The sequence below is a fragment of the Acinonyx jubatus genome, chromosome X (genome assembly GCF_027475565.1).
Source record: "Acinonyx jubatus isolate Ajub_Pintada_27869175 chromosome X, VMU_Ajub_asm_v1.0, whole genome shotgun sequence".
Lineage (NCBI taxonomy): Eukaryota > Metazoa > Chordata > Mammalia > Carnivora > Felidae > Acinonyx > Acinonyx jubatus.
The window spans coordinates 89,476,848-89,503,428 of record NC_069389.1 but is presented as its reverse complement, the minus strand read 5'-3'; the positions used below and the strand labels follow the sequence as shown (position 1 = coordinate 89,503,428).

At 43.0% G+C, this 26,581-nt stretch overlaps 1 protein-coding gene across 1 annotated transcript in view; it reads left to right on the top strand.

Annotated features, from left to right (window-relative positions):
• Positions 1–19,547, top strand: part of LHFPL1 (LHFPL tetraspan subfamily member 1) — a 41,094-nt gene extending 21,547 nt beyond the window's left edge. The window contains exon 3 of the mRNA XM_015067438.3: positions 18,325–19,547. Coding sequence (XP_014922924.3) covers positions 18,325–18,506 — 182 coding nt within the window. The 3' untranslated portion in view covers positions 18,507–19,547. The remainder of the gene's footprint in view (positions 1–18,324) is intronic.
• The last annotated feature ends 7,034 nt before the right edge of the window (positions 19,548–26,581 follow it).

Genomic DNA, 26,581 nt, shown 5'->3' with positions numbered 1-26,581 from the left:
CTGAATCCTATCTTTTCTTATCATAAAATCACAAGATAACCCCCCCCCAAATAGCCAAGAGAGTCTTGAGAAAGGAGAACAAAGTTGGAGGGATCATGTTCCCTGATTTCAAACTATATTACAAATCTATACTAGTCAAAACAGTATGGTATTGACATAAGAACAGACGTATAGATTAACGGAACAGACTAGAGAGCTCAGAAATAAACCCACACAAATTAATTTGCAACAAAGGAACCAAGAGTATACAATGAGAAAAGGGAAGTGTCTTTAACAAATGGTATTCAGAAAACTGAACCACTATATGCAAAAGAATGAAGCTGGACCACTATCTTATACTGTACACAAAAATTAACTCAAAATGGATTAAAGACTTAGACATAAGACCTGAAACCAAAAAACTCCTAGAAGAAAACATAGGAAGTAAGCTCCTTGACATCAGTCTTGCCGATGTTTTTTTTTTTGGATTTGACACAAAAAGCAAAGGCAACAAAAGCAAAAATAAACTAGTGGGTCTATATTAAACTAAGAAGCTTCTGCACAGCAAAGGAAACCATCGACAAAATGCAAAGGCAACCTATCAAATGGGAGAAAGTATATGCAAATCATATATCTGATGATAAGGGGTTAATGTCCAAACTATATAAAGAACACATACAACTCAATAGCAGAAAAACCTCAAACAATCCAATTTAAAAAATGGGCAGAGGATCTGAATAGACATTTTTTTTTCAAAGAAGGCATACAGATGGCCAACAGGTACATGAAAAAGTTCTCAACACCCCTAATTATCATGAAATGCAGATCCAAATCACAATGAGATATCACCTCACACTTGTTACAGTGGCTATTATCAAAAAGACAAAAAAAAAACAAGTGTTGGTGAGGATGTGGAAAAAAGGGAACCCTCGTGCATTGTTGGTGGGTGTGTAAATTGGTGCAGCGACTGTGGAAAACTGTGGAAATTCCTCAAAAAATTAAAAAAATAGAACTACCATATGAATCAGGAGTTTCATTTCTTGATATTTATCTGAAGGAAATGAAAACACTATCTCAAAAAGATATAGGCACTCCCCTGTTCATTGCAGCATTATTTACAATAACCAAAATATGGAAGCAAACTACATATCCATTGATGGATGAATGGATAAAGAAAATATGGGATATGTATACAGTGGAATATTATTCAAGCATAAAAAAGGAAATCTTGACATTTGCAACAACATGGATTAAACTCGAGGGCATTATGCTTTGTGAAATAAGACAGTGAAAGGTAAATACTGTATGATCTATAAAACCAACCAATCCAACAACTAACCAACAAACCAAACTCATGGATATAGTGAAATGATTGGTTATTGCCAGAGGCAGACGGTAGGAGGTAGGTGAAATAGGTGAAGGGGGTCAAAAGGTTCAAATTCCCAATTATAAAATAAGTAAGTCTTGGGGGCCGTAATGTACAGCATGGTGACTATAGTTAGTAATACTTATCGTATATTTGAAAGTTGCTAAGAGAGTAGATTTTATAAGTTATCACAAGAAAAATATTGTAATCATGTATAGTGATGGATGTTAAGTAGACTTACGTGATGTTAATTTCATAACATTTACAAATATTGAATCATTTGTACATCTGAAATGAATATAATGTCATACGTCAATTATAGCTCAATAAAAATAAATAAGAAGTTAACAATCAAATATTTAATACAGGAAAACAAAACAAACACTGATCAGGAGCTTGCACTGAACCTACAGTGGGAGGGACCTTACAGATCAATCAGCGGGTTTATTTATATCTAGTGAGACCCAATGGGGGCAGGTGAGTTTCTCAAAGCCCCACAACTAGAGACCTGGGACTAGCTTCCTGACTCTCAGGCCTACTACCCGTGCTGCCCAATAGCAATCCAATCAATACCTGTTTGTTGAATGAATCACTCATTCAGTACGAAGGGGAAAGTCAGACAAAGGCTCCCAGCAACAGCCTGTTAAGGGCAAACTTTCCCACACTTTAATTTGATTAACTAAATGAGAGATTTAAGCTGAGAAAGGTGTTTGGATGGTTCTTAATTAAACTCTGGCCATCAAATAGAGATTTCAACAACTTGATCCCACACAAGTGAATCCTCAGTCCAACGTTAAGTTGATGCATTTAACTCTACCACCTATTTGTCCTTCACCGAGTCTCTAATTGGCATCAACAACAGCGTGAGTCAGGGAGGAACCCAAGGGAAGATTGACTAGTGGTAAGAGTGGGCTTTAGCACAGCTACATCCTGAGCTCTGTGACCTGGGGCCAGGTTTTCAGCATTCGGGAGCTTATTGCTACCTGGTGGGGTTGTTGTGAGGATTAAATGAGCTCACACAGGCAAAACACACAGTGCAGTTGTTGAGCGCCTGGGTGGTTCAGTCGGTTAAGCGTCCGACTTCAGCTCAGTGAAGAACCTATGATCTCATGGCTCATAGGTTCGAGCCCCACGTCGGGCTCTGTGCTGACAGCTCAGAGCCTGGAGCCTGCTTCGGCTTCTGTGTCTCCCTCTCTCTACTGCTCACACGTGCTCGCGCTCTCTCTCTCTCTCAAAAATAAAGTTTAAAAAGAAATTTTTTTTAAAACACAACAGGTTAATAGTAGAAAGACCTGCATTCAAATTTGAGCCTTGCCGCTTCCTAGTTGTGAATTTGGGGGCATGCTGGTTAACCTCACTGTGTCTCCATTAATGGGGATCAATAAAAATATTTTTCTCCATAAGGATATTGACAAGATTAAGTGAAGTGATACACACATACAAAGCATCTCACACAACAGGCTGCACTAAATGTAACTCGTGTTTGTAGGTAGTCGGCACAGTTCTCCAGAGCCTCTTTAGGGAGGACGCCCCAGGCTTGACTTCTGGGAGGGAGGGAGAGACCCATTCAACTTGACAAAGGCCTGCAACAGAGGCTACCCAAAGGCCTCATGTGTGCTCCCCGTGTTTCCTCTCTCTGAGGCCCATTTCCTTTGTTCTCTCATCATTTCCTCTCATTCTTGCCAGTTCAAAGCCTTTTACGGCGACTCGGGGTTTAGACTTTATGGGTTCAGTTTCCAGGCATTTCCTGTTACCTTTCCTCTTTATCAGTTTCCTTCTTTATGGACAGTCTGTTTTCTTGTGCTCACCGCAGCACAATGAGGCAGCTTAATACATTCTCATGTCCACAGAGGGGCAGCAGAGTGTGGTAGAAACAGTCCTGGCCTGGGTATCAGGACAGCTGTGTTTTGATTTTCCTAAATTTGCTCCAGCACGTTACGCCCCCACCCTGAGCCTCAGTTTCTCTGTTTTTATAGAGAGAGCATTGAATTAGACTGAGGAGCAACCAGAGGCCCCAGATACCTACCTAGACCTCTGCCGTGACCCACCTACGTTAGTGGTGAAGCCTTTGATCCAATTTCATGTTTATCTATTGTGTTCTTAAAAAAACCAGAAGGATAAACCAGTCTACTTAAGGCAGCCTTCCTAGAGGAGAGGAGCCTTTTATTATCACTCCCCCAGGGGAGTGAGGGCCAGGGATTGGCCCAGGGGATTGAGAAAAGCAACTCGTCTATGGGGCAGCATCGGCTAGAATGCCCTGGGCAGCCTGTCCTTCTGGAAAACTCCTGGCTCAGGTGTTGCTTAAGGTTTTCCAGTTGCCCTCCTAACTCACAGAAAGAGGAGTCTCCATCCAGAAGAGCTGGGCTAAGCTGGAACAGACAGGAGGAAACGGGTGAGTCAGGGAGCAACTTCATTCAGCCGTATATCCCTGGTGCCTGGATCATGCTTGGCACTCTCTAAATGTTGCACTGAGTGGAATGAACCGATTGTAAGGTGGCTCTGTTGTCATCTTACTATGGAACCATAGCTGAGTCATCTCAGCTCCTTATTTTTTGTGTTTTTTTATTGAAATATATTTGGCCTATAACATTGTATAAATTTAAGGTGTACAACTGGTTAATATGATACATTTAATAAACTGTAAAATGACTGCCATTGTAGTGATAATTAGCACCCCTATCATATTTCATAATTATTTCTTTTTAGTGGCTGGAATAATTAAGGTCTAGTCTCTTAGCAAGTTTGATGATTATAATACATTATTATTGTTTATATTCACTATACTGTGCATTAGACCCCTAGGGTTTATTTACTCCTTGTTGCAAATTTGTACCCTTAAACGACATCTGTCCTATCTCCCCACCCCCAGCCCCATTTTACTCTCTGCTTTGGATGACTTTGGCTTTTTTATTTGTTTGTTTTTAATTTTTTTTTCAACGTTTATTTATTTTTGAGACAGAGAGACAGAGCATGAACAGGGGAAGGGCAGAGAGAGAGGGAGACACAGAATCTGAAACAGGCTCCAGGCTCTGAGCTGTCAGCACAGAGCCCGACGCGGGGCTTGAACTCACAGACCATGAGATCATGACCTGAGCCGAAGTCGGACGCTTAACCGACCGAGCCACCCAGGCGCCCCGACTTTGGCTTTTTTAGATTCCTCATATACATTTCACTTCTTTCTTTGTCATCATTTTAAAAAATTGTTTTAATGTTTATTTGCTTTTGAGAGACACAGAGAGAGAGATAGAGAGAGCCGGGGGGTAGGGGGGACAGAGAGAGAGGGAGACACAGAATCCGAGGCAGGCTCCAGGCTCTAAGCTGTCAGCACACAGCCGGACACAGGGCTCAAACCCACGAACCGTGAGATCATGACCTGAGCCGAAGCTGGATGCTTAACTGAGCCACCCAGGCGCCCCTGTATTTCACTTCTTTAACCCTAGCTCCCCATGACTAAAGTGAGGATGATTTTTTATCTACTTTCAGGGATTGTTTTGGCCATGAAATGACAAAGTGCACATAAATGTACTTTATGAAAACAATGCCCTACAGGCGTCGGGCGTCGAAGATGAGAAAGCTTATCTACTGTTAGATTCCTCCCCCCAGAACGTATCATTTTAGTGACTAAACTCCAGTGCCAGGTTTCTCACTGACCGTCATCTCTTAAAAATAGTGAAGAACTTTAATGAGATTCTATACACCCCATGGGATGCTAAGCTATTTTCAGTTTGAATAGGAAAAAAAAAATGACGGTGCTTATAAACATTTCTGCCTTTCCTGAAATAGCCAGCATGAGAAAAGTGTGCTTACCCCGGGAAGAATCGATCCCTAAGGTGACTTCCAGCTTGACGACTCCAGAGGGAGACAAGACTCTAAAAAGACCCCAGAGGGCAGGTTCTCAATTTACTTGGCCTTATTTCCCCACTTAGCGCTTCGCAGAGGGTCTAGCGGGCTCATTGACTGAAACAGTGAAGGCAGACTTGTGAACTGCTTGTCTGTACATCAGACCACCACGAGATGGCAGTAAAGTCAGGCGAATTCATTCTGTTCTCTGCTTCTTCGTTCAGCCTCTGGTCCTCAGGTCAAAGAATATGATTCACGTTTAATTTCCTTGCTTCCGTTTCCTCCATTCAAATATCCTTCTACAAACCTCAATATCATAGTTTTTTGTCCCCCTCAGTTTTAGTCTGTGTCTTTCCCTGGCTACTGGGGAATGATACAGTATTGTAAGCCTTTGTTTAGAAACAGAAACCATTTGTAAATAGGGGTGTTAGTACCGTAACGCCCATTTTCACAGGGCTCTCGCAGAGATGAAATGAACTGATGTACCTAAAATTTCGTATAGGGCCCGAACTCAATAAATGTGAACAATGACTGCCATTATTAGTATTGTTATTCTTATGGCTTAGACTGACCCAGGTTATTTGATAAGTGAAACAGATTTCAAAGGTAGGAACCAGAAGGAAAACGGGGCAGTTCTCTGGCAAGGTTAGAGTTACAGGGGTGGAAATATATGTCTTTCTGCTGTGTTGTGTGACTTTTTCAAACCGTCTTCACCAAGCCCCCCCCCCCCCCACCCGGGTGAATTTTGGGAGAAATTGCACACAAATACACCTTGCAAGAGAAAGCCCCTAGCATTGCATCGAGCGCTGTAGGTTCTCAGTAAAAGTCGGACTTTTCATCTGAAAGCTAGACCAGTTTGAGCTAATGATATGGTCTCATTCAGGTGGATCCCCACTGGACTGTGTGTTGCAATCATCTGGGCCCTCTTCCCAGAGATAATAATTCTATATATCTGGAGCCGGGCCTAGAAATCTGTATTTTTTTTTTAATTTTTTTTTCAACATTTATTTATTTTTGGGACAGAGAGAGACAGAGCATGCACGGGGGAGGGGCAGAGAGAGAGGGAGACACAGAATCGGAAACAGGCTCCAGGCTCCGAGCCATCAGCCCAGAGCCCGACGCGGGGCTCGAACTCACGGACCGCGAGATCGTGACCTGGCTGAAGTCGGACGCTTAACCGACTGCGCCACCCAGGCGCCCCTAGAAATCTGTATTTTAAAGCTCTCTCCAGACATTTGTGGGAAGGAATAGACTAGTTGAAAAGTGTTTAGCGGGAAGAAAAAGGAGCCAAGATGCGTTGATCATTCTAGGTGTTGTGCTGAGTGCTTTATATGTGTCATATCATTTGACCTTCACAGCTGCTCTGTGAGGTGGGTGGTGTCACTTCCATTTTACTCACAGGAGGGCTGAAACTCCGAAGTGTTAAATCACTTGCCTACTGGTTCAGTTTGTAAATGACAGGTCATGGCTGCAGACACCGTTCTCTGTAATTCTCATCCAGGATCTTGTTCGTGCACCACTTGACTTCCGAGCACATATGGTCCTGGCCCAGTCTCTACCCTCTGGCTAAGTGTCACTCTTGGTCAAATACTTACCTGTCTACTGAATGGCTTTCTCTATAACAACACTCCTGCCTCTAGCTGGGGCTTGATGAATGAATACAACAAATAAAAGAGGATTAAATGAAATAATGGATAGAAAAAGCGCCTCGTAAATTGTAAAGCTCTATACACATATTGGGTGGTATTGCCACACATTATTTAACATATTTGTGGCATTGGTTGTTACCTAGAGGTTCCGGGCCCGATGAGAGCCTTCAGGGTCCTATGTCTATTGGCCAATGGAGCATGGATGGAAATAGCTGAATGCTCAAAGCTGGCCTCACAGGTATGGGGCTAAATCAATGGCTGGAATGAGGGTGCACTTGCTCCTGAGTCGTGAGGTATGTCAGCTTGCCAGAAGAGCAGTGACATGGCACATAGTAGGTGGTGAGCACGTGTGCACCCTTGCTCCTTCCTCTTTCTTGACTCTATCTTTGCAGTAGAGGCTGCGGTGGCCGTGGTTCAGTCTCACGGGAGGGGATCACTCAAGAAGGCCAAGTGTTCCTCCTGGCAGGCACTCACCTAGAGGATGAGGCCATTCCTGGTCAGTGTGGAGTTGAGGCTCTGATCACCCTGGAAGCAGCTGGCCCCATGCTTGGAAGAAAAGTCCGTGGTTCCCTGGCCTGTGCCAGGAACATAAGAGGGCGGACTCCCAAGGTGGCCAAACAGGATAAATGGAAGAAGAAAGGCCAAGTCATATGGTTGTACTGGTTGCAGTACAACCAGCCATTTGTCAATGCTGTGCCCACCTTTGGCAGGAAGAAGGGACCCAGTTGCAACTCTTAAGTCTGTTGTGATCCTGGATTTCCCCAATAAAGCCATTTAGTCCAATGAGAAAAAAAAAAGTATGTAACAGTCACTCAATGAGCATATTATGGACACTTACTGTACATAAAATACTGAATGAGACACTGTACATAATTTTAAGAATTCAAGAATATAGTCTTCAAGAAGCTTTGAGGAGATGTTATATATATATAATATATGATATATGACATATATCTATATATATATCATCCATATAGCCATTTTATATATATATTATATAAACATGCATCTATTATGTCTATATATATACATATATAGACATCTAACAAATACAACCATAATAATATCAATTACAAACCATAATGACATGAATCATCAAAAGGGATAAATACTGCTAAGGCTCATGAGAACTTTAGAATCTATCTTCTTTTAGTGTAAGTTGCCATCTATATTACAGAAAACAACTCTTGACTCTCTCTCCATATTTCTCACACTACTCCCTTGATCAGTCTCACCTCCTGTGGCCAAAGTGATTTTGAAAAATGCAAATCTGATGTCACTCCCATTCTTTAGCAATGGTCCCCATTGTCTACAGGATAAAGACTCCTTAAGAATGGCCTATATGGGCCTTGGCCATCACGTCCATTAACACTCAAGATCTTCCTCTTGCACGGCCACCCTCAAAATACCATGTTCTTTCAAACCTTTGCAACCTTGCATGTGCTGTGTCCATTGTTAGGAACACCCTTCTCCCCCTTCCTCAGCTAGTTAACTTCCTACTTTTTCTTGAAAACTCCTTGCCCTCTTTGAGCTGGATTTGATGCCCTACATCTATATCTTTGTTTCATCTATATAATAGCACTCGTCACACTAATATTCTCTTCACTTGTTCCACTTCTCTCTCTGGCTCCCTTTCCCTCAATCTAGTTTGTTGATCTTACCTATGTGAGAACAACATATTTAAAGAGCTCACCACAGTGACTATGAGCTGAAAAAGTTCAAGTGGATACAATGAGAAATCTATTGAGCAGATGCTAGATGAGAGAGGCCAATTTCTTAGAGAGCTCATGCTGAATCGAACAGGTACAAACACTTGGTTGGCTGGTTTTTGACCAGTCTCTTTGGGGGGAAAGTACCTGTCTTAGTCCATTTGGACTGCTGTGAGAGATGCCAAAAACTAGGTGGCTTATAAACAACAGAAATGTTTTTCTCACAGTTCTGGAGGCTAAGAAGTCCAAGATCACGGTGCCAGCAGATTTAGTGTCTGGTGAATTCTTTCTTTCTGCTTCACATGTGGCAATCTTCTCGCTGTGTCCTCACATGGCAGGAGGGGGCATGGGAGCTCATTGGGGGGTCTCTTTCATAAGGGCACTAATCCCATTTATTAAAGCTCCACCCTCATGACCTAGTCAATTCCCAAAGGCTCCACCTCCAAATACCATCACGTTGGGCATTAAGATTTAACATATAAATTTGGGGGTTCACAAACATTCAGTCTACGGCAATTCCCAAAGCTCTTCTGAAAAGCTGCTTCAAGTGTCGTTTGATGGTCTATATAAAGAATAACAGAGTGACACGAAGGTTTCTTCAGGGGTGGGTGGGGGTCAATCTTAAGAAAGATCCAGAAGCACAATTTAAGTTGGCCTAAGACATGATTCCTCTCATTTATCCCCTAATGAAGAAAAAGATGAGCAGATTAGCTAAAACTTGAGATAGCTATGCAGGAAATAATATAAATAGGAAAGACTGGTTGGCAACATATGTGGATGGGTCAGAAGCAGATGTTTAAGGGTGCTGTGGAAGATTTCAATGGAAGGACTCTTTTTTTTTTTTTTTTTTTTGGCAGAACTATAAGGGAAAGAAAATCAACCATATCAGGGCATCTCTGTCACCATGAGGATTTGAGTCTTTACTGAGTGCTACCCTGACTTTCTGGAAGTGGTTAGAAATAGTGACTACTAACAAAAACATGTTTTCCTGAACTACTGAAGTTTTTTCAAAGGATTTTTTTTTTGCCTTTGTCTCTGGCAAGAGAGCCTGATAGACTTCTGGAATCTTTAGTAGGTTCTTGGCCTCCAATCTAGAGTCTGGTTGATAGTTATGCCCAGCCTGGAGAGTAAGAAGAAAGCTGTCCTCATGGCTTTGGCTATCTTTTTACTGGGGGCTGTGGTAGGGTGTTGGGGGATAGGGTGTTTGGCAATTGCCCTTGAATTCATTGGATTTGCTTTATATTTTACAATTATTCATCTATGCTGAACCTAGCAGAGAAAGTTCTCTCCTCATCTAGCTTGGCTGCATTGAAAATATTTTTATGCTGCTACCTATGGAGACCCTATAGTTAGCAGTGTCTCTCTGAACAGATGGGACCACCAACTTCTTCCAAACCCTTGCTGCCTGCTTAACACAAAATGCAAGTTCCTATGGCAAAAAATATGTTGAATAAGCAAATAGCAACCCTAGCCCTCCCCACCCCCAACCATGAACCCAACCAGGTGGGTTGCAGCCCTCGTTTCATAAGTTGAGATGGTGGGTGAAGGGAGGAGCAGCTGATTTTCCTGAGCTGGGTATGCTTTGGGGAAAACTCCACTTTTATTAGGAAGAGGTCTGTTGAAGAGCTCAACCTCTCCACTCGGTCCCTATGTTCTCTAGTGTTCTAATTTTATACTAATGTTTTCTAAACTCCCCCCATCTTTCTTTTCTTCCTCTTCTACCTATCTATCCCATTGACTCTCCTTTAGACTCTTTCCTTTCTTTAATCTCTCTCTAATTCTTTCCCTTTCCCTCCACAGACTTCCAAAGGAATCTCTTTTTTTTTAATTTTTTTAACATTTGTGCATATTTTGAGAGACAGAGACAGAGCACGACTGGGGGAGGGGCAGAGACAGAGGGAGACACGGAATCCGAAGCAGGCTCTAGGCTCTGAGCTATCAGCACAGGGCCCGATGTGGGGCTCTGAACTCATGAACCGTGAGATCATGACCTGAACTGAAGTCAGACGTGTAACCGACTGAGCCACCCAGGCGCCCCAGAATGCCAACGGAATCTTAAATATCTCTCTGTAGCTGAGGTGATTGTTCTCAGGGCCAGTGCAGGCAGCCTGGTTTGCTATGAAGGCTGCGATGGCCCCACAGGTGGCTCCTAGACAGACATCCTGCATATCTGCTCTGTCTTTCTGCTCTGGGTGGTGAGGTTGAGGGCAATATGCTTGTTCCCATTGCAGGTCCCCCTCTACCTTGGGGTCACTTCCTCCATCATTTTGCCTATAAGGCTCAAGCAGTGTCTCTCAAGTGATCAGTCTCTCCCTGATTATGGGAGTAGATTTGATGATAAAAAAGATGTCACTATTGTTCTCATTGCATTCTACCTGAACCCCCTCCCTGAATCCTGACTTCATGAGTTCCTAGAATTTGGATGTCATCTTTGTATAGGACTATAGTCCCCCGTCCATACCCCTAAGCTGCTTACATTGGTAAACAGCTCTATACCTTCTTGCCCTACCCCAAAGCTCCAAGCTACTTCATAGATCTTATCCCTTCCATTAGTCCCTTCCTCACCACATATCTGGGGCACCTTACCTCTGATCCTGGGTCATAAGCATGCCTTTTTCTGGAGTGTTAGCTCCCAGAACTAAGCTTTTGGCAACACTTGCATCAAATCAAAACTTCATATATCTGAAAGTTCCATTTCATTTCGTCTAGCCCTTCATCAGTGTTGGAAGTGTCAGTGGTCATTAGGTACTTGCTATATTCTTGCTTCCCTGTCACTTCCTCCAAACTTTCAGGGGCCAAGACTTCCATCAGATGATTTTGTAAAAGAGAAGGCTTGAGAAACCCAAAAGACAGACTTAGCTCACTCTTTTTAAATGAAGACTTCGATAAAGCAGTTTAAGATTCACAGCAAAATTGAAGGGAATGTGCAAAGATTTTCCTATATTCCCCCATGCATGCATAGCCTCTACCATTATCAACACCCCCCCCCCACCCAGAGTGGTATACTTATTACAACTGATAAGCCTACATAGACACACCATAGTCACCTGAAGTCCATAGTTTACATTATGGTTCACTCTTGGTGGTATACATTCTATGCATTTGCACAAATGTATATAGATGTGTATCCACCATTATACTATCAAACCGAGTATTTTCACTGCTCTACCAACACTCCATGACCTGCCTATTCATCCCTCCCCAAGCCTACCAACTCATGGCAACCTTTGATCATTTTACCATCTCCATAGTTGGAATACTAGAGTAAGTAGCCTTTTCAGATTGACCTTTCACTTAGTAATATATATTTAAGTTTACTCCATGTTTTTCATAGCTTGGTAGCTCACTTCTTTTTAGTGTTGAATCATATTCCATTGTCTGGATGGACCGCAGTTACTCTATCCATTCACCTACTGAAGGACTTCTTGCTTCCAAGAATGGGCAATTATGAATAAAGTTGCTATAAAAATCCTTGTGCAGGTTTTTGTGTGGACATAAGTTTTAAACTTCTTTGGGTAAATACAAAGGAGCATGATTTCTTAATCATATGGTATAAGTATCTTTAGTTTTACAAGAAATTGTCAAACTGTCTTCCAAAGTGGGTTCACTGTCTTTTATGCCTTTTCCCTCTTTCTCCAAGCAGGACTCTTTTCTTCGGATTAGTTCTCTAGCATCCTTGGCTTCTAAGCTGGCATTCTGAGCCTGTTAGCTGCAGAGAGAGCCTCTCTGTTACTCTTTCCTACTCTGATTCCCAATCCTGACGCCCACACCAATGCTAGGCCCTACCAAAAGCATCAGCGTGTGGCTAACACCTCCCAGTAGTTCATAATGACCCATTTGTAATTGGCCAGACACCATGTCCCTTAAGTACATAGGACTGGGGTTCTATGGAGGGCAGTCAGTTTAAGTAGCAGCCAGTGACAGTTTGTTCTCTAAACAGCAGAGATGTAATAATATAACTTAATGCTGAATCAAAGAAAATAGTGTCAAACTCCAAACCAATTTGATTTGCAACTTGGAATAAAAGCAACGTGTCTTGATTTAAATGTCAGGCCCACTGCTGAGTGATGATTTAATAACTTTTATGAGGGATCTTGTCATAGCAAATTCAACATTGGAATAGAATGACTCACAGATAGAGTGTTAGAAATTGTACAGAAGAGCACAGAAAGGAACAGGCTTATCTCAGGGCCCCTCTAGAAACTTTGCATGCAGCACATTTGCAGTTAGGACCTCTTTTCTCCCTCTCTCCTGCCACCTAATCTTTCTTTTCACAGATACATATGCACGTGTGTAGACACAATCCCCCAGTGTGATGCCAGCTTACCGCATTATTTTCTGAGCACACAGGTCCCTGAACAATTGTAGCATGGAGGCTCAGAATTGGTGCAATCTGAGAGGTGAGAAAGCAGTGATCCTGGCTACTTCTGAAAAAGACCTCACGAACTCATCTGGTCTTTATTGCTCTGTCTTTAGACAGGTACTTAATTGCTTTCTCCCATTTTAGGAGTGAGATAGCTGAATTCCAGTGGGGTTAGGAGGTTCCTTCAAAGACTCCAGTCTCCTGACTCCCAGGGTATTCCTCCCAAATACCTTGTGAGATCTCTCTCCTTGGCCTTCCCCAGCTTCCTTGAGCTAGCATACTAGAATACTCAAAGCTGACCATGCTGCAGTTCCAGCCAGCTCCCCAGGTCAATAGGGAACCATGCACAGATGTTCTTAAGGGAAAAGCTTCCCTTCTGTTGGGCTAATTGTTCGGTCATCAAGATTCATTTGGGAGGTCATTCAAAGTGTAAATATCTGCTGTTTTGCCTAGATAAGGGTTGCTTAACATCAAAAATATTGGCATTTTTGGCCAGATCATTTTTTGTTGTGGGAGGCTGCTTTATGTATTGTTGGATGTGTACCAGCATCCCTGTCCTCTGGTTAACCGGTCTCTTCCTACAGTGTACAACTGCCTCCAGTCTCTTTTATACAGAGATTTTAGGTTAATCTTCCCAAACTATACCTCTAACTCAGTCGTTCTTAACGGAAAGCAATCCACCACACCCCCACTCCCAAGGATGTTTGACAATGTTTGTGGATATTTTTGGTTTCCACCACTCAGGGGGGAGGGATAAGTTGCAGACATCTAGTCGGTAGAGGCCAGGGTGCAACAATACACAAGACAACCCTCCCCACCCCACCCCACTTCACCCCCGTACAACAAAGATTTGTTTGGCCCAAAATATCAATAGTGCCAAAGCTGAGACACTGTTTTCTATCCTGCCATCCTCTGGTCAGAAAATTTCCATTGCTCCCCATTGCTTGTGGGAAAGATGCCACATTCCATGGTTCCTCCTGGTCTCGATTCAGCTTATTATTTGCCAACTACATCTTCTTTCCCGAAGCAATTCTGAATAGAGTACTGTTTCTGGAGCGTGTGGTCAACCTTCTCTCTTACGTACTTTGCTCACACCAACCATTCCCACTTCCTAGAATGCCCACTTCCCGCTACTGAAGTCAAGTTGCAATGCTATGTTCTTTATAAAGCATTACCTGAGCACTTGTTGCGATGAGCACTGGGTGTCATTTGTAAGTGATGAATCACTGAATTTTGAATTCTACTCCTGAAACCAATATTGCACTGTATTATTAACTAACTAAAATTTAAGTAACACACACACACACACACACACACACACACACCATACACACACAAACATTTCCTGAGCCTGAATTCTCCCAGATAGAAATAATTCTTTTTTCCCTAGGTTTTCCTGTAGAATTTCTTGCATGTCTCTTAAAACATTGATTACATTCAGAGTAGAATGGACATTCTGATTTGGAAGGGGATTTTTAAAATCTCTCCAGCAAAAATTCCCTTCACATAAAAAAAAAAAAAAAAAAGGAAATTGAGATCCAGAAAGTTGAAGTGATTAGTTGAAGGCATTATACTTTGGATTATAGTAACTTGTATCCTTGGCTCCATTCTTCTGGCATGGAAATAGATGACCATGGACGTTCCGTGCTGGCACTCACATCTGAACACTTGTAAGTTGGTAAAGTAATTTATCTTTCTGAGACTCTATTTTCTCAGCTGTTAAGGAAAATAATCATGGCTGTTGTGAGAGTCAAATGAGATGGTGTATTCAAAATGTATGGCACATAGTAGGAACTTAATATGTATTTGTCAGATGAATAGAAGAATCAACAGTGCTTCAAGGAGTAGGATTTAAGGATTGGTGATGGTTCATGGGACTTCACTAAAAGGCGATTGGAGGAAAAAGGCGGTAGCTCATCGTCACTGCTCCCTATTTTGCACCCTTTCATAGAAAGCACAAGTTCCTCCATAGGGCATCAGACCAGTGTCCAAGGTTTCTGTGGAGTAGGTGAATATTGACATCAGCTCTCAACCTGAAGCTGTGCTTCTTTAAAGGTTTGCTTCCCCTGCCTCCCCTTTGCAATGCTAGTGATGTAACCTCTTTATTTCCTCAAGCAGATAACAAGGAGGGTTGTGGGGAGAGGTTTGGATAGAAGGTGTATTTCCTCTATTTCTCCTTGGCTCCCTGTGTGGCCGCAGCCTGTAGCTTAGGCGCTGTTCAGTTACCTAATAGGAGTGTCTGCGCCTCTGTGATGCTGTGACTCCATGACTCTGACTCTGAATGGACACTCTGAGTGCATTTGGTGTGGCAATGGGAGCGCTTTGGTGCTGAATCCTCGCCCGGTGGTACCCGGTTCTGACTGACTTCAATAAGGTTTATTGAAGTCCTTCTAGCCAGGTCTTCACTCCGGAGTTGCCCGCTCTGTCAACTTTCTTCCTGCCTAGAGCTTAGAGGTAATGGCATGCTATGCATCTATTCCTTTCATTTACAGAAACAAGTCTTTCCCTGGTCCCTGGGTGCATATATCTAATAAAAATGTCCCCGCTACTCTAATGGGAGGATGAGCTGACAAGCAACTGAAGAAACAGAATGAGACTTCGGATGCCTTGTCTGGACTAGATTGGGAGCATTCCAGAGAGGAGGAAGTTGCCTGACAGTTAGTCCACCTCAGAGCTGGCGCCTGTCTACTCTACCATGTGAGCACAGGAGATTTCGGTTAGAGGGGTCACAGGGGAAGCTCAGGTGGATCTATTACAAATTAATTTAGGGACCCCTCTTTAGGGCTTGTAGGTCAAGGGTCCTATAAGAGGAAAATGGCTTTTGAGAAGATGAAAAAAAAAAAAAAAAAAAAAACAACAGTAGCAGACAGAGTACCAGATTGAGAGTAGAGAAACTTGGTCTGGATCCTTGCCTCTACCTCTCTGTTTTGGACAGAGTTCCTAAGGCTATCAACTGAGCCTCACGATTCCTGTCTGTGAACTGGGCACAATAAAACCTGCAGCCTTCTTCCTAGGGATGGCAGAAGTTGAAGGTTTGCCCGTCTCTACAGTTTTCACCTTGTGAAACCCAAAGCATTATATAAAACCTCCTACTTTTAGTAAGAGAGGAAGTATGTATGTATGTCTAAGGGGAGGCGTGACAAGGTGGTTAAGGAACAAATTTATTGTTTGCTTGCCTCAATGTGGTATTCTTCAGTTTACTCTTCCCAGAGTCCCACCCATCATTGTTCATGTTGAGGCCAGTCTGTAGATAGCTAGATTATTTTCCCTAAGAATGGTTCTCTTTCAAATTCACTCCATCTATCTAAGGATTGCATTGTTTCCATTATCTACTGTAGTCTGGCTTTCGCTATAATTTTCAGTGGGGCCATGTGACTTCAGGGAGTTATATGACTGCCTCCATCTATGGTAAAGCAGTATCTCTGCTGAAGAACTGAAGTTTGACATTTGCCATGGGAAGGGATAAGGGATCCATGCATTCATTCAAGTATAGAAGGCAATATACACAGTACTCATGAGGGCCTCTGATGAAGGAATTTGACTTAGGGAGGTCAGGGAGGGCTTCACTAAGGAATCAATGATTGGGCTGAGATTTGAAGAATGATTGAAAATTCACTAGGCAAAAAGAGTGGTGAGAAGTATATGTGCACATGCCTACATGCAGTAAGCATTTTAGGGAGTAGACTATGCATAGGCCTTATGGTGACAAGGATCGTAGCACATTCCAGAAACAAACAGAACAATACTATGGCCGGTTTTGTAACTTTAATAAAAAAATTAAGTCATAAGCTTGGATGTTGAGGGTTAAAAAATGTAAGTGTACCCACCTTTGGAGTATTGTCAGGCTAAATCATGCACACTGAGCACCCACTGTTGACACAATATGGGAGCTATTATCAAGAAAGAAGCTAATGCATCTGCACTGTTGAGCCAATCTAGAAGGGGGTAAAGGGTAGATGAAAAATATTTGATATGCAAATTTTCCTCCCAAAATTTTGACCAACAGGTACACCCATGTAAGGGATGTAGGGACAAACTCCTGGTAGGATACTTGTTGAGGTGACTTGAGCCGACTGGGGTTAATCTAGGAAAGTTTCTTGGAAGTCCTGGATAGAGTTCCAAGGTAGATATGAGTTGGTGAATAAGAGGAAAGAAGCTGTTTCTGGCAGGAGAGACAGCATGAGTGATAATTTGGTGGTAGAAGGAACACTATTTCTGAGGTGAGAATTTCGGGATATATAAGGCTGTCCCGAATAGAGGAGCAAAGCAGCCTAACTTGGGACCATCTTAGACTCTTTATATGACATGCCAACTAGTCAATTAGAAGAAGTAAAATTAACATTCACTGGGCACCAGGTGAACAGAAGAAATTGGTTATTAAAAAGTAAATTGTCATGAAGATCAGTCTTGACATCTCCAACTGACTGTAGTTAGACCTAGCTTTCTGCAAGACTGTGAGGTAGGTGAAGGTCACTACCTATGTCTTTTCTCAGGATCCCTCTGCAGTTTCCTATCACTGGCATCCATTCCAATTGCTGGAGTCTTGTTTGCTTAGGCACTTGATTTTTAGTAATTAGTTGTTAGTCTGTTCCCTTATAAATTAATCGCTCTCTTTTCTTTGGGCACTGACATTTTCTGAGGGAAAATTCTCAGAGAAAGCACAAATACTTCAAAGGACAGTATCTACTTCTGATAGGATGGCAGGTGGTAGAGTGGATGTTTTTGAACAGGTGACCTCTCCTATTACCCTTCAAACTTAAACTGCTGCCTCACAAGCTTGGCCTTGATTCCAACGCATGTTTCTTCCCTCAATGATGCAAGGGTAGGTTAAGACAAAGACATGTCGTAAACAGCACGGGATTTTTATTGATGTTTTGCCTGTCAAATCTCCTGATGATGCAGAATATGATTCTTTGGAAATAGTCTATGCACATCAGTGTGGTGAAAAACGCGGAGCTTTAGAGTCAAGATTAGCCAGTGTTTATACCCTGACTCTATCGCTGTTCATCTGTGTGATTTTTCACAATTAACTGAACCTGTGCCTCAGTTACCTCATCTAATATAAAACGGGGACAATAAGAGTGTCTATCTCATATAGTTACTGTAATGGTCAATGAGATATATGTCCAAGGAGTTTAGCATAGTTCTTGACACGTGATTAAGTGGCTCTTGTCATCATTCTCATTAGCATCACCACCACCATTACCACCCACACCACCCCCAGGTTCCTACTGTAACAGAATAAAATTCTGTAACTTCTTTCTAAAGCAAATACCAGCCATAAGCCCAAGAGGAAATGGAGGAAACAGGAAGCCAAGTTGTATTTGCTATTTCGTATTATCACATTAACCCTAACACCCCAAAGAGAATGTATGAGAAGACAACCCAACCTTTATATCTCTGTCCCTATTTCTACAGGTACCTGTCGGCTTGGCTGGGCCTATTACTGTGCTGGAGGTGCAGCAGCTGCAGCCATGTTGATCTGCACCTGGCTCTCTTGTTTTGCTGGAAGAAACCCCAAGCCTGTCATGTTGGCGGAGAGCATCATGAGGAACACCAATTCTTATGCCATGGAGCTTGACCACTGCCTCAAACCTTGAGTTTTGGCAGAAGATTGGAAAGGGTGGGAAAGAGAAGGGAAGGGAGCCTTGAAAAGAGACACTAAGGGGCGCCTGGGTGGCTCAGTCGGTGAGGCGTCCGACTTCAGCTCAGGTCATGATCCCGCAGTTCATGAGTTCGAGCCCCGCGTCAGGCTCTGTGCTGACAGCTCAGAGCCTGGAGCCTGCTTCGGATTCTGTGTCTCCCTCTCTCTCTCTGTCCTCTCCCCACTCGTACTGTTTCTCAAAAAAGGAATAAATGATAAACGTCCAAAAACTTAAAAAAAAAAGAGAGACACTAAGACAAGGCCACTTGCTACCCACCTGCTAGGAGTATAGCCTAGTGTTTGCATGCTTTTTAACTTACCAGTCATTCATTTTCTCTTTTGTTTAAGCCAGCGGGTCAGCGGCTATTTACAGAATTCGTCAAGAACTATGATTCTCTCAAATGTTTACCTAGCTGGTGAGTACCCACTAGCCCTCAAGTCCCAAAGTGCTCCTTTATGCAAAATAAGGAGAAGATCCTCACCTGAAAAGTAACTTCACAATCCAGCAGCTCTTCAGAGTCCTACAGCTCCTCTCTATCACTTAAAGGCTGTGTAAGAACCTGTGTGCAGGGAAGGACTAGGAGACAGACAGGGCTGGTTCCCACCACTCCACGCATACGGCCCTCCCCCTGGGACTTATTGCTATCTCCGAACATCTATGGAGTGCCACTGCTCAAATTTTTGTCACCTTCTCAGGACTATACCTTGACTCTTCCTATTTTCTCCTTCCTCTCTTCCTTTCCAGTTGCGGGGAAGCTTACGGGGCGGGTGACTCCCAGTGGGGAAAACACGAATCAAGTATGTTTGCATATGGTCTAAGGCCCCTTCCTTATTATGCTTTACAATATTCATAACATTTCATTTTGTGTTTTGCCTGGGTGACTGGCATCAAAATAGTGTCACGAATTCTCTAGTCCCTTAAAAGTTCAGAAATTGTGGTCCATCCAATGTTCTGAGCAGAGACTATAGCATTTGTTGTACCCTCAATAAACATGGATTCACAATGATGATGACAAGGATGTTTCTGCTGGCTCCTTATTGAAACTTCTATTAGAGTTCATTTTTATCAACCAGGAAATCCACAGTGGCCTTTTGCCCCTATAGTCATTCGGAACATGATATAAGTTTCTCTGCCTGTTTCAAAGACTGCTCATCAAATGCTTCCTCTCCATCTGGGATGAATTAGACATGAAAGAATATAGCTCTGCTGTCACCTAGGGCTGATGTATTTTTAGGGTTGACCTCCATCCCATCTGTGCTCAAGGTTGATGGACGGTGTAGAAGAACTTGGTGTCTCCCAAGGACAGAATTTGTCTACCGCTCCCCCCACCCCCACCAACGGCCATTAATTCAGGCCAGCTCTATTGTTCCATAACTGTAGCTTTAGGGATTAGGGAGAGCCCGTGACCTAAAAGGCCAGCTCATCTGTTTCTGTTGTTAATCACTCCAGAGTGGTTTGGGTACAGCCTTACCTGGAAGGAGAGAAATGGCAAAGATTGGCTGATTAGTTATATGCCATTTCAAGAAGGTTAGGTCCTGATATTGATCTTACGGAGGTGAGTGAATTCAAGCATATACTTCCTCATGGGCTCATTCACTCATTTATTCACTCATTCAGGACACATCTCTTGAGCATCTTACTACATGCCACATTCTGTGCTAAGTGCTGAGGATAAAAGGAAGAAGAAACAGTTTCACATCTTAAGAGTTAGTTGTGGGCTCTGACAGACATGAAGGTAAATAATCGCCAGTGTGTTGAGTGCTAGTAAGTGAACAAGAGGGGGCTAAAGGATCATGCAGAGAACCTATTAAAACAACTTGGGGTAAAGAGGTTCATAAGAAAACTTCGTAGGGAAGATGATGACTAAGATAAATCTGAGAGATGAATAGGAAGAGTTAGTCAGCAAAGGCAAGAGTGAATGAGACAAAAGAGCGGGGAACCAAGAGCATGGAGACATGAAAAGAATATGGCACCATCATGAAAGCAATGAATAGGTTTGTAAAAATGGAGGTGGCAAAAAAAAAAAAAAATGAAGCTGACAAGGGAAATACTACCCAGATTCCATGGGGCTTTCTACACCAAGATAAGTAGTTTGGATTTTATCCTAAAGGAGCACCATTGAAAGGGAAGTGACATAAACCTGTTTGTGTTTTTTTCAAAGGTCAGTTTGACAAAAGTGAGGACAATCGGGAGAAACTAGAAATATTTCCATAATCTAGGTGTAAAAGGATCCAGTCCTGACTAAGGTAGTTAACTGTGGGGCTTGAGCAGATGGGTGAATCTGAAAGAAGATATTTAGGAATTAGATCCCACAGCACTTAGCCTAATGGATAATGTATAGGTGAGGGCAAGTGAGAATTTGGGGATGACCACTTTGAGATATGAGTGGTCTCTATCACCGAGATGGGGTTACTGGAGGAATAACATAGTGAGGAACTGGTGATTGAATCCGTGTCAAGGACTATCTTCCTCATGGAGCTGGATTAAGTGTTTAAGGTAAGGCAAGCTGAAAATAGCTCAATGGGAGGGAAGCAGTGTAACTGAGTTTGCAATTACAGGAAAGATGACTAACAAGAGGCAAAACAAAGTGGAACCAGCTCAAACCTCCGTTTTATTATATAGACAAAATAATGCAACTTTAATTTAGGAAACTCCAAGATATGGAGAGTATGTCAGGCATTTGAGAAAAGGCAGGCCACTCCCCTTAAAAAAGATCAGGGGATCTCTCTTCTCAGGATAGGGAACATTCATGAATTCTGTAGCATGGAATTTACGGAAGGGGCAGAAGTCTTTAAGTCAAGGTCTTGGCAGGAAACAGATGGCATACTCAGTAAGGTATACTTAGCTGAGATGAGCTTAATGCAGGGACCATTTATGGTGGTGTGGGTAGGATTAAAGGGACCTACAATACTGGTGAGGCATACAGACACTATGAACAGTGGGGAGCCATCAACACCCCTACGACTGAAAGGGCAAAGGGAAGAAACTGTGCTATTGGAACCCATCGAGAGCTACACAAGTGCACACTGGGGGCTGCTGTGTAACAGCTGTGGCTTTAGGTTGCACGATGTGGGCTCTGCTTAAATGCCACACAGCTGGGAGGGATACAGGGGCATGAAATCTATATATCTCACTCTCTTACCACTCTGATCTCCTGCCAGTGCCCACCATTAGCCAGACCCAGCCAGATGCCAGCTGGCAAGGAAGCCTATTGCTACAGTCCACTGAGGTCAGCTTTGGCACAGAACGTGGCAGAGAAGGGCAGAGAATGGACCTTGGGGGAGCAAGGGGCAAATGGAAAATCACAGCTCAGTGGTGAGTATACTTAGACCTGACACTGTCATCTTCTTACACATGGCTCTCCAGGAAGCCTACGCTTTGCTGCCCTACATGGCCCAGACACCCAAAGACACTGGGAAGCAGTCACACCCTAAACAGGAGACTGAGCAGGAAGGAGTTAATTCGAAAGAACTGTTTTACATGACTGTCGCCTTGTATAAGGTACTAGTTAGTTGGAATGTTTCCTCTCCTTTTCCAGGGAAAGGGGATAGGATTTAAAAGGGATTTTTTTTTTTTGTTCTTTGAGGAAATCAGGCCTTCAGGGGGCTTATACTGAATAAAGGATCCAGCCCCTTGTTCAATTTGAATTTAAATTCCTTTCTGCCTGTGTCTGGTTTCTTTGCTGCCAAGCCTTGTTTTTGCAGAGATGTCTGAGTAGCCTGGGTTTTTTTTTTCCCCTGTGGCCTGGAGCAGGCTCTTGAAAGCTAAGCCTGCCTTCTCTGGCTGCTGTTGAGCAGAGAGGAAGGAGAGCCATTCTGTCAGGAGGAGGGCCAAATGAGTCAGGTGAGGACCTTAGAGACTATGGTTTGTTCCGTGCCTGGCTGGCTGTCATGCTCCCCACCTGTGTACACAGATGGAGTGGGAAACCATGGGTCCTTTATGAATCCTGGAAACACTTAGATCTTCTGGGGGGGGGGGGTGACAGGTGGGAGGGTATTCACCTGGACAAGCTCGCAATCCACTGACTGTTTCATAAGAGCCCATTTAGCAGGACATTCTTTCAGGAGAGAATGCCAGATTGGGAGTAACTGCCCCATGAACATGCCTTCATGTCTGTAGGGTTATAGTTTCTACACCTGGAGTGGTCTTTGGTTTCCTGCAAGTGTTTAGTCACCCAGGTGTGTCTTAGGCAATGTCCTCTCCCGAATGTTGTTCCTCGTTATCCCTGTTCCCAGAGGAATAGCTGCCTCTGTTCGCTTCCAGGCACTGGGATCCTGCCTTGCCAAGATGGAAAGGAAACGAAGATGGAAAGGCTCTGGCCTCTGGGAAAGGGGTTTCTGGCTTCTGCAAGAATAGGTGGCAATAAAAGGTTTTTGCTGGATGAGGGGAAACCCTGGGAAGATGTGGGGATGAGGAAGCTACTGAGACGCACATGCTTTATAAACTGTTAAACAACTTGCACTAAGAGGGAGGGCCTGGCCCCTTCAAAATGTGATAAGAGAAGCTCTCCAGTCTGGCAGTCACTCTTGATAGAAGTACTAATGTGGAGAAACTTCAGGATTGTATCTGGTCCCAAGGCAGCCTGTTGGTGGTGGTGGTGGGGGGCGGGGGTTGGGGGTAAAAAAGGAAGTTTCAAGAAAACTAATAGTGAACGCATTTTGTAAAATATGGAAGGCATCCCACTTGGTGGCTTGAGGGGAAAGGTATGCTATTTCTAGAACTGACAACGATCTCTCACCAGGCCCAGGAAAACTTTCCTAGCAGGCAGGAGGCGGGACCCTTTCAAGGAGTCATCTCCCCTCCATGTCCTTGGTCGAAAAGCATTTCCTGAGCTGGAGAGAGGGCTGAAGTTGAAAGATATTTTTACTGGCCTCCCTTTCAGATGTAGAGATAATGTATTTTCAGCTTGAATTTTCATTTTGTCTACTTATGAGATTAGGCTTTCCCAGTGTTGATCTCTTCTCTAAATGCATCGAACCCCCACTGAGTCCTCAAAGCTAACAGCAAAATAAACAGTTGCTATGTATGCACACAAATGATTTAGATTTTCATTATACAGAGCTGCTGACATGTCAGGAGGCAGAAGTAGGGGGAGACAAAATGCTTGGTTTTGGCTGCAGCGCTGCATCCTATTTCTTCCTCCCTGTGTAGAAAGGAGGCCCTAGAGAACAGTACTTGGGGAAAGGGGGCATTGAGGCCAGCTGGCATCCATGAGGGCAGCCCACAAAGCTGGCTCCCTTTCCCTCTACCTCCTGGGAAGATGGTTGCAAATCCGGAAAGGAAACAAAGCTGGTAGAAAGGTCAAGCAGGATAAAAAGGGGTAAAGACATAAATACTTGAATCATTCCAGAGACACGTTGTCTCTTCCCACTGTGGCCTATTAGAGTCTCATTTGTGGAATTTTGGACTGCTTTCCAAGACATCTCTTTGTGTCTTGTGAGCTAAAATATTGACCCCCTAGACAACATGGTAAAGTGAAGGCCTCTAGGCTGTGGAATCAGGCTGATCAAGTTTTGAATCCAAGCCCAAACATTTCCAAGCTGTGTCTCCCTGGGCAAGTTACTTAACTTCTCTTTGTTTACTAAACTTGCTAAGACAGCATCTCCTATTTGCTGTTGGCCTTCACATTCCCCAGGAGCTATGGTAGGTATTTACCATTCAGCAGCTCCATACCTTTCACTTCACAATAATTATTCTAACACAGTGATTTGTATTTCTGGGTCATATTAGAATCCTCTGAGAAGCTTTGAACAATGTTGGATGCCTATGTTCCACCCCAGTTTAACTGAGTCAGAATCTCGGGGGGCCAGTAGACCATACCATTCCATTTTCATTGTTGATATCATCTGCTGGCCTCTTACTCATCTGTCATTCATTGAGGACTTCAGCACATGGCTTGCTTCTTGACTGCCATACTTTTGTAAATTTCAACATCCATGTGAACTTCTGTGCCGACTTCTTGCTCTCCAAGTTCTTTGGCTTCCTTACCTCCAATTATATTTTCTTTCACTTAATCTCAGCCACTCCCACTCTTGAAATCAACAATAAATGCTCCATCACCAAAATCTTGATTTTAAGCCTTCTATTCCTGACCAACACCTCTTATCCTTTCAGTTTGTGGTCTTAATATCTCCAGTCTACCAATTCTTTTCTTTTTTAATTTTTAATGTTTATTTAGTTTTGAGAGAGAGAGAGACAGAGCATGAGCGGGGGAGGGGCAGAGAGAGAGGCAGACACAGAATCTGAAGAAGGCTCCAGGCTTCAACACACCTCCAGGCTCTGTGTTGTGAGCTTTCAACACAGAGCTGGACACGGAGCTCAAACCCATGAACTGTGAGATCATGATCTGAGCCGAAGCTGGAGGCTCAAGCAACTGAGCCACCCAGGCTCCTTTGGTCTACCAACTCTTTGGTCTCATCCTACTTACCCAATCTAGAGTCCCATAGTTCATCAATTTAATCACCTCTTGAATAAACGTTCCTCTCTTTTGCCCCTCACTCAACCTGTTATATATTTGTCACACAAAGCTTTAATCCTATTTAAATTTAATAATCTGCCTGGTCTGTGCATGGATCAATTTCCCAACCTTTGAGGAAAAAAACCAATAACTATTCTTGTACCTTTTCTCTGTCTACACCCACTCCCCTGATGAGTTAATCTAATCTCATGGCTTTATTTTTTTTAATTTTATTTATTTATTTTTATTTTTTTAATTTAATTTAATTTTTTTATTTTTATTATTTTTATTTTTTAATGAAATTTATTGTCAAATTGGTTTCCATACAACACCCAGTGCTCATCCCAAAAGATGCCCTCTTCAATACCCATCACCTACCCTCCCCTCCCTCCCATCCCCCCATCAACCCTCAGTTTGTTCTCAGTTTTTAAGAGTCTCTTATGCTTTGGCTCTCTCCCACTCTAACCTCTTTTTTTTTTTCCTTCCCCTCCCCCATGGGTTTCTGTTAAGTTTCTCAGGATCCACTTAAGAGTGAAACCATATGGTATCTGTCTTTCTCTGTATGGCTTATTTCACTTAGCATCACACTCTCCAGTTCCATCCACGTTGCTACAAAGGGCCATATTTCCTTCTTTCTCATTGCCACGTAGTACTCCATTGTGTATATAAACCACAATTTCTTTATCCATTCATCAGTTGATGGACATTTAGGCTCTTTCCACAATTTGGCTATTGTTGAAAGTGATGCTATAAACATTGGGGTACAAGTGCCCTTATGCATCAGTACTCCTGTATCCCTTGGGTAAATTCCTAGCAGTGCTATTGCTGGGTCATAGGGTAGGTCTATTTTTAATTTTGTGAGGAACCTCCACACTGTTTTCCAGAGCGGCTGCACCAATTTGCATTCCCACCAACAGTGCAAGAGGGTTCCCGTTTCTCCACATCCTCTCCAGCATCTATAGTCTCCTGATTTGTTCATTTTGGCCACTCTGACTGGCACGAGGTGATATCTGAGTGTGGTTTTGATTTGTATTTCCCTGATGAGGAGCGATGTTGAGCATCTTTTCATGTGCCTGTTGGCCATCCGGATGTCTTCTTTAGAGAAGTGTCTATTCATGTTTTCTGCCCATTTCTTCACTGGATTATTTGTTTTTTGGGTGTGGAGTTTGGTGAGCTTTTTATAGATTTTGGATACTAGTGTAATCTCATGGCTTTACATATTATCCCTATCCTTGCTACTCAAAGTGTGAGGCATAGTTCAAAAACATAGGAGTTCATTAGAAATTTAGAATCTTGGTTTTCACCCCAGACCCACTGAATCATAATCTGCATTTTAGCTAGATTCCCAAGTGCATTAACGTTTGAAAGGCAAAGATCTATAAGAGTGGTCCTCAGCTCTGACTTGAAACTGGAATCCGGAGGCAAGTTAAAACTCTGCTAATGCCCGGGACCACTTTCAGAGGTTCTAATTTAATGGTCTAGGGTAAGGCCTGCACACACATAAATTTTATAAATCACTATGTGATTTTAATGTATAGCCATGATTGAGAACCACCGACTTAAATATTGATGG